Here is a 9723-nt window from a genome sequence, read left to right on the forward strand (position 1 = left end):
TATAATACAAAAGTCGGATTATCAAAATTGCTTTGTATCGTTTATTTAAACAATACTTTTCTCGCACGTAATATACACTAGAGGACAAAAAGAACAACATTTAAGTTCAAAAAGATTACCTAACTAAATGGCTTACGTAAATCTTAAAATAAAATCACTTAACCTATAAAGAAAAAGAAAAAAATATTCTAAATACTACATCTGCTATTAAACTCGAAGAAAAGTGGGTCTTTGGAATGTAATGGAAATAAGAAAAATACGATGCAAACACAGGCAGAGCAATCACCGTTTCATTATATGCACCGAGTTAAAATAGCTAAGAGTGGTTCCAGACGTGCATAAAATAGGCTGCCTTGTGTAAGGAGCAAACAAATCACACGGTATTCTTTACGAATGTGTGACAGTTATTTAATAGCTTTTTATTATGCAGTCATTAATGCACTTTGTCGACTATTATATAGGTAATAAAAAACACAATTTTTATCGGCCGTCATCTTATTATCTTTGGTATTACGCATGTTTTAGATACAAAAGTTGTTAAACGATATTTGATTCTTGACTACGTCCCTTGATGAACACTTCGTTTTTCTCATTCACTTCATCTTTCTCTGGTTTCGTGATAATTCAAATTTTAATTAATAACCAATTTTATGTAGGTATAATCGAATGCGGCCGGTTCGATTTGCATTAAGATATTGGATATAGATTCTAATGCTTAAATGCAAATCGGAACAGCTTGTCGTTCTGTCTCTTATCTAGGTCATATCTTAAACAGCTGCCTCACTTTAGAACATTATATATTTACATGTATTCATAGCTATATTAAGAGGCATTTTTAGCTTTTAAGTGCAGTTTTGCACGTTTTTTTGGACCCAATTGTAACGCTAAAATGTATTTCATATTCTGTCATGTGCCAATCCTAACCGAAATAAAAATTTTATTTAATAAAATCAATTCAGCAGCAAAATTTGATTTTGAAATTGTATTGCTTTTGAAGAAGATAAAGGGTTGATATTACTTTATAATACTTTTTATTGTTTGTGGTGTCATCAAATAACCATAACCAATTTTTTTATGCGATCCATAAAAAGGGAATGAAGAGACAGCACGTGTTGGAATTTAGAGTGCCTTCCAAATACTCCACCTATTACGCATTCCTGTTAGAAGCAAAATATATATTAAAACGTTCAACAAACATTTACAAACAATAAATTATTTATACATTTAAAACAAGTAATATTAAAAAAAAATATTTGAAACCAAGTCCTACAAATTAGTAATTTTTTGTAAAGTTTTTAGTTAATGTTTTGTTTTGGATTTTACCATATTGTTCTGTCAGTAATTTTTTTTCATTTGATACCCAAGTTGATATTGTTCTATTGATATTGTGCCGGAGGCCATTTTGGATTTTTCATATTATAGCATTCTCTGTTGGTCGTAAGCTCTGTCATTTGATGGTCGTGTTATGACAAATGTCGTGTTTGATGGTCATACAATTATGACATTAAGATGGGCTTCATAAAATATATCATTTTGTGGCGGAGTCATCTTGGAGAAACAAAAATAAACAAATGTAGTCAATGAGCAAGCAAATAATAGGAATCAGAGCTGGGCATTAACTCGTTAATCCGTTAATCGTTAATTAACGAAGTTAACATTTTGCTTAACGGATTAACTTTTAAGTTAACTTCAAAAAGTGTTAACGCTTTTGTTAACTTGCGTTAAACTCAACTTCCGTTAAAAAAAAGTCCGTTAATCGTTAAATTAAAAACTTGGAGACGGGCTGTCACTTTGTTTAAATTACGTGCCACGCCACACTCGTAAGTTCAACTATGTTGGGCGACTGTCGGCGACTCGAATGGTGAACGAACGAGTTGATAATTGATATATGTGAAGTTCGCATGCAACTGTGATGCATCAGAGCATCCGGGAAAGACGTGACCAACAGGACCAAAATCAAAAGAAGGTTCGAAATAGTATATTTCATTATGAGTATATAAAAGCAAGAGTATGTAATAGCCCACATTCCGAACGCTCTTCGTCCCTGCAATACCCTCCCATTATTATTTTTTGAGCAACTGTATTAAAACACTTTTTTACTCGTGTTTTTCTTTAGCTTTTCCAAACTCGTGCGTTCTCTTTCCCAACTGTAAAAATGATGTCTATTAAAAAGAAAAAAACCAACCACGAAGTTTTTACAAAAAAAAAAATCATTGAAGTTTTTATGATTCATGCAAATAATTCTAAGAAGAAGCTCCTAATTTGTTACAATATCAGATTTAATGATTTGATTCAATGAATTAGGTTAGGTTTCATTTTATTTCAACTCATTAAATTTCATTTTCATTTCATATCAATAAAAATAATCTACTGAAGACTTGGTTGTTTGGGCATAGTTCCCTTTGCCTACCCAGAATGGATGAAGAACTTTTACGGTTGGCGCCATTTTTCAAACATTTAAGTTGGTTGAGTTTATTGTGTTTTTATTATTCTATTTAATTGCTTAATTTTTAGCAACTGTATTAAAAAAGTTGTTTAGTACACGTGCGGAACTGTCATTAAAACTTGTTCCAAATGTCAACTCTCACCTTCGGCTGCGCCTCGGCTCGGGTAGACATTTGTCGGAACTCTTTGCAATGACAGCCTTTCCGCACTCGTAATGAAATATACTATAATGCATTCATACTTGTCTCTAATACTAATGTGTTATAGAATGTATAGTCAAATTACTATTTTAAACAAGTGTCGCCACAATAAGTGTGAAATTAGTATGTATAATTTTGGTATGGTTAACTGTTAACGATTAACTTTAACTTGCGTTAAATTTTCGAGAATTTAACGCTTTAACGATTAACGAAGTTAATTTTTTAATTAACGAATTAACGATTAACGAAGTTAACTTTTCGATTAACTGTGCCCACCTGTGATAGGAATTGAAAAAAAAAAACTTTTAATTTTAATTTACAGAGTAGTACATAATTGTTTCGAAACCACTCTTAGTCAAAGTGCATGTGAATTATGAATTAATTTTGTTTTTATTCTAAATAATAACACAAAACTGTTTAAACATCAACATGACGTAATTTGCGGATAAAAAGCGGAATTACAAACCATAGCGTAAATTTTGAGTACGCAAGAGAGTACCCACTATCTGGCTGAAATCTCGCCTCTATACGGTAAATCCCTGTTGAATACTGAATAGCCGTAAATTTACATGGGGGCCCGTCAGTAGGGAAAGTGGATACACTTCGCATTTCGAATTTATACCACCCCATTTTATGGTACTAGATTTGTGGACGTGATTTTTAACAACAAGTTAAAAATTTCCATTTTATTTCGCGCGGATGCCTTTTTATGATTCGAGAATTGTGACGCTGACGAGGGGACTTCGCGAAGCGAAATGTAATTCATACGTCTTTGTCGGGCTTCACTTCAAATTTATGAGCACGTGTATTTATTAGCATCTCGTCTGTAATTTTTTCTTTTCATAATTTAAATTTTACCGCATACATTTAAAGTTTTAATAATTAAAACTGCATTTATTAAATCATACATCATAAGATTACCCTGTATTTTAACGCATCTATTCTAAATTTCCAGGGAAGGTATAAATCTTGCAATTGTTAACATGAAACGGGAGGGAGTTATTACAAAACTGTGGCAGAAATGGATTGCAATGAACGATAAACCTGAATGCGAAACCGTTAAAGATGAGGTTCGTATTAATACAAAATCGTATTAATTTTAGTGCTTTATTTTAATTAGCTTAAAGTTTGTTTTTGATGTGCGTACTATTTTTTAGGAAACCGCAGTGACTGAAATGACATTAAGTCAAGTTGCGGGTATATTCTACGTGCTCGTCGGTGGATTGGCGCTTGCCTTGACTGTTGCATTATTGGAGTTCTGTCAACACGGTCGCGCTGAAGCCGCTCGAGCTAATGTGTCACTACGCGCTGCGCTAAGAGCCAAGGCAAGGCTGGCCTCACGGTCTCAGCATAAGACGCCACCGCAACGTACCCCACAGCGTGAACATGATCGTCTCGGATGGAATGGATCTGCTTTTGCTGGGGTCAGTAGTTACATTGTACTAAGCTGTACTGCTGGATGTGAAAGTGTAGCCAAAAATTTATGACAAAATCTGCTTTCTTTTTAAACGTGCTCATCGATTGGTTGGTTCCCATTGATAAAGATGGAATAAAAAAAACGAACTGAGAAGAACGCAAAATTTGAAATCTCTGCCTACTTTTACGTTTTATAGTAAAAGCGCGTATTTGATTCACCCACGCTCATATCTATACGGTCGAAAATCATATTGTGAATATAACAAAGGTATCCATTGTTTCGCAACAAATATAGAGGTTTCAAAAATAGTAAAACTGTAACGATATTAAAGGTTGAATATCAACACAATACCAAAAGAGCCGTTTATACGACACCTGTTCGGTCGTTTAGTCGAATTTGCACATTTGCTAGAAGGCAAAAGCGCCTGCATTTTGTATAAGCAAACTTTAATGGACATTCGAGATATTTCTGTTGTTTTCCAGTATCAAAACTTTAATTCTCTTGTTCTTTTTAAGAAATGTTAATATGAACTAAGCCTTACTACGAGTATAACAGTCAGTTAAAAATATTAAAAAAGTCTGTTTTGCCAAGATTGTCATATCAAATATAACTTTTACTTCTAAGATACTTGGAGCTTTACGATGTTTGAATGAAAAGAAAAACACATTAATTAAAGGAACTATCGCTTTTATTTTTCTATAACAGTTCTCTCTGTTTCATATAGTACACTGACTTCCTCCTAGGAAGGGAAATGATGGGAAATGTACATCGGAAGATATATTAAGAAAATACTACTGTGGTGTAAGTCAAACATTGAGCACCGTGTTATACCCTGTCAAAATCATTTACATTTGTGATGTCTTGAAGCTGTTTTATTTATAATAAGTGTTGGCCGTGTGACGTTGAACCATGAAAAATAAAAGTATACTCGTATATTGTTTAACACAACTAACCAACGATCCAATTCTAGTCTTTATCTCTTCCCACCCTTTTCTAACAAGTACAATACGGGAAAGGGAAGTGGCCTTGGCGAGGGAGAGGACCTATAGGAAAAATTCTTATTCTATGACTCCCTTCTCTGTTTTACAAAGATGGGCAATATATCTGTAACCTTTTTCTTGCAGATGCCTATGGGCAGTTGTCAATTTGCTACTTTAGCAAAATCAACAGATCGCATGCTCGTTTGCCACCTAAAAAAAAAAAAAATAACCCTGAAATATCGTTAATGTCATTATATTTTATGTTCAGTGAAATATTAAATAAAATAAATTCAAGTTGCGTAATCTGTTTTTTTATTTATTTTCAGTATTTTTCGACTGGCAACCAGATCTCTCAAGAGGACGCTGTGCACGCCAGTTTCACTCACGTTTGATCCGCGGAGAAGGGTGACGTAAATATACGTCGCTCATCTGTCACCAAGATACCTAATAACGCTGTTGATTTGTGTCAGTTATAATTGTTTACATTTCATTGTTTATTTAACCGTATACTGCAACTGTAGAAATACTCGAACAACATTATCAGAAAATTAAAAACTCTTACCATGTTGGATGGACATGGAATCCAATATGGAAGTTATTTTTTGTAATTACAACAGCAATCTCACTAACCTTTATTAAAATGAGTGACACTTTATTAAAATTGCGATATTCTTGATCAGTAAAAATCAGTCATTTTTAAATAAAATATGAATCTTTGCAGAATGTAATTTAAACTATTTTCTAATTATCCAAGCAACTTTTTCATACATAAGCAATTGTTAAAAACCAATAGCAATAATGATTAGATATTGTTTGTATTTAAAGTATTGTAATTTTATCTAAGTATGCAAGTTAGTTATGCTTTTTCATAATAATCTCTATAACTCTGTAGTTTAAGAATTTATCCATCTTCTAAATGTAGACTAGTTAACTTTAATATTAATGATCGATTAGATTATTTAGTATAACCAATAAAATAAATGATCTTCAGTAAGTATCGCTTTTGGAATTGAAGCAATAAAAAGATAAAAAAAACGTTTTCAAATAGTCACCAAAAATATACATTATTATCTAACCGTACAAATAAGTCCATTTGCTCAATGAATTTTTAATAAATAAACATTATTCACAAGCACTTATGAAATAGAATTGGATGTTTATAGAGTTGTTCTGTTCTTTTTTGCTAATAATGCTGTTGTGCTTGCGTTTTTTTTATCGTACGACGTTATACACATAAAATTGTTATGTTTAATTTTGTGATTTTGAGTGTTAATATTGTTTACAGTATATTTTTTTTGCTGCGATGTTGAACTCAATCTTACATCAGTATTATTATAGATTATAAAATATATATAAATTAAGACATTTGTTGGATTGTGCGGCGAAAAAAAAAACGCAATTGAACACAACCTGACTTTTCATAGCTAACAGAACAGATGTACTAAATTACAGTGCCTGAGATTATATATAATTTTTAAATTTTTAAAAGGGTTTAAATAATATTCGTACTGCAAAGCGTAACGAGAAATCGACATAATAGTGAAGTAAAATAATGTTCAAAGTTAAATTTCTATTCGTGTCTACAATAAACCAGCAAACAAGACATATCTCATATTTTCAAGGAATAAAAAAAATTAACATCTACACTTAAATTAAGAGTAATATGAGATATTAAATCAAGTATAACTACTGAAATCCATGTCAACCTTCTTAGATCTCCCTCAAAATTATTTCATATAAGTACATTATTTTAATCTGATGTTCAAATTATTCATTTTCAACATGGAGCTATTTCTTACTATTGAAAATCAATCTAGTCTTTAAAACCACATTATATACTTTAATATCTAACATCTCCCTGATTTTTAACGTATGTAATCTTACGATCTTCTGTGCCAAAACCTATTTGATATGTATCAAAATACTATGATGTAGTTTTACAGACTTCACTCATATTTAATAATATTAATATAATAATTAAATTAAATTATAAATAAATTACTACGTTAAAAGGTTTTCTTAAAAATTAAGGTTTACTAATATTTCAAATTTAAACTTTTTGCAATTAGATATTGTAGTATTATACATAAAATTTACATGTATTTACATTATTCATAAATTATTATTGTTATTACAAATAAGCTGAAAACAATTGAAATTTAAGTATATAAAGATTACTCCAAATTTGCCTTTTTGTGGATTAGCACAAATTAACGTAATGTCACTCGATATTTTTTGTAATTGAAATTTTTTCTTATTACTTAAGTAGTTTGTTATTTTAGTGATATATATTTAAGACTAATTTTTAATGTCGAAGGGTTGATCAATATATCGTGTCAAAAAAAAATTATTCATATTTAATGCTTAAAGTTGCGAACAATGTATGTATAATATTTTTTCGATTCACTTAATATTCGTAGTAAAAACCTAGTTTTTCGCTAGCGTAATAGATCTAACATATATTAATATGATATGAATATCAATTAAGAAACAATAACTTAATAAAAAAAAAACAAAAAAAGCAATTTAAAGCAATAACAAGAGCACAGTTTAAAAGTCAATCGAAGATTATCACTGTTTTCTCATTTAATACTATTTTATATTTCTACGTTATCAATATTGACACCTATAACTAATTTCTAAATACAAAACAAAGTAGTAATCTATTTTACATAGCACAAAACGTAAAGGTATTAATTTAATTGTTTATTCAATGAAGAAATATTTGTCATAATCTGTGAAAAAAAATAAGATAACAATATGCTGCGGATGCTTAGTCTTGTTAGGATTTTGTTTTTTAGTTATATACGCTAGTGATTTTAGTGAAGAAATGATTATGTAGTTGTAAGAAACTTAAAAGTAATAATTACTGCTATAATTGAATGTTATAGCAGTTAGAAAATAGCGCTAGATTCAGTTTAACAATACGATGTTCTGATATAAATTAGCCATACAAAGTGCCAAATTTTTGCCTTAAAATGCCATTTAACAGATACAAAAGCTTTGACAAAAGTTCCTTGATAAATTATAAATTGTTCATTTTGATATATTTTACTATATTTGTATGAAAACATGACATTTAAAATAGAAACGTTTAATAAGCCATTTTTAACACATTTATTGTTAGTGATTTTTATAAGACGTACACTTGTTCAAAATATTGTTCTCTAGTTGTCTTTTATTATGTTTGCAAAAAAAATGATAACACTATTTTGTGTAAAGGTTTTTTGACTCTGGAAACCCTCTTAAGACTCTGGAAGATTACTTCTTAGATATAATTTATTTCCTCTTAGTCTTAATAAGGTATAATTCCTGATAATTAAAAAAATATCAATTTGTAATGATTTTTAAAGCATGTAAATTCTGTTGTACTTATCTCAATTGTTTCTATATTTTTTTATTTCTATTGTGTTCAATTGCCGCACTTTTTATTTAATAATTGAAATATTCAATGACCCTATTAATGTACAACATTGCCAGATATTTACTGCCATTAGATCATTTTTGTAAACAATTAAAAAAATACAAATACATTTTTAAATGTAAATTGTATTTTTTAATGTTATTATTAGTACGTTCATATCTTCTTAAACTTATAATAAATTTTGGTAATTCTAGTTCAAATGATTATTGTTTTATTTAAACCAAAGAACACTGACAACTTTCACACTAGAAATTCAATGAAAAAATACTATAAGAACCTAAACATATTAAAGAAATAAAAGTCAGTCCTCGAATCATTACAATTAATGATGGAACAAGGAGCCTAGTTTAGAACTAGTATTGTAGGAACGATCTGGAAACACTGGGCGAATTTTGTCTCAAATGTGACAAGGTGTTAAGGATAAGATGAAAAAAGGGACAATCCACATTATGAATACGCAATACAATAAATTGTTGTGTAATAATGTTTTTTTCATAAACGATCAATCTATTTTTGTTATTTATACTCGTGTCTGCGTATATTTATTTTCTATATGAATTAAAACTTTTAAATATTGCCATCTTTTAAATCTACGAAAAAACTTAAGAACTTTCATTGAAATCTTTTCCTTACTTAGTATTCTTGTAGTTCATTGTTAAAAGCTCCATCTATTTGACATAACTGAAACTTTCAACATTGTACAAGACCAGCATTCATGACTTTCTTTGTAATCTATGTTTTTCTTTTTTATAGGTTAGATGGAGTTAACGTCGGGAAGGGATGCGAAAAATAGAGAGATGAAGAGAAGTTACTGAATGAGATGTTTTAATTCTCACAAAAATATTATGTTATCTCTAAATTCTCCATAAAAATAATAACAGATATGGTCTTAAACTTAATCTATTAACATTGAATAAATACCCAATACGCAACTAGAATTTAAAAAAAAATCTTTACTTTCGTTACTAATTTATATGTAATGCAATGATAACTTTATTAACGTGTTAGAAATGATGTTAATCGTAAAACAGAGTTTAATTAAAATTGTGTTTATAAATTAAAAACATGAAAATATTATCTAATATATAAAATTCTCGTGTCACAGTTTTCGTCACCGTACTCCTCCGAAAGGGCTTGACCGATTCTCATGAAATTTTGTGAGCATATTCAGTAGGTCTGAGAATCGGCCAACATCTATTTTTCATTTTATTTTTTTTAACTGCGCGCGGACGGAGTCGCGGGCGACAGCTAGTAAAA

General features: G+C 30.0%; 1 protein-coding gene across 1 annotated transcript in view; it reads left to right on the forward strand.

Annotated features, from left to right (window-relative positions):
- LOC106717143 (glutamate receptor 1) overlaps positions 1–5664 on the forward strand; it is a 48096-nt gene extending 42432 nt beyond the window's left edge. The window contains exons 16-18 of the mRNA XM_014510868.2: positions 3601–3715; positions 3803–4069; positions 5369–5664. Of these exons, the coding sequence (XP_014366354.2) occupies positions 3601–3715; positions 3803–4069; positions 5369–5434 (448 nt within the window). The 3' untranslated portion in view covers positions 5435–5664. The remainder of the gene's footprint in view (positions 1–3600; positions 3716–3802; positions 4070–5368) is intronic.
- Positions 5665–9723: the final 4059 nt, after the last annotated feature.

The sequence above is a fragment of the Papilio machaon genome, chromosome Z (assembly GCF_912999745.1).
Source record: "Papilio machaon chromosome Z, ilPapMach1.1, whole genome shotgun sequence".
NCBI lineage: Eukaryota > Metazoa > Arthropoda > Insecta > Lepidoptera > Papilionidae > Papilio > Papilio machaon.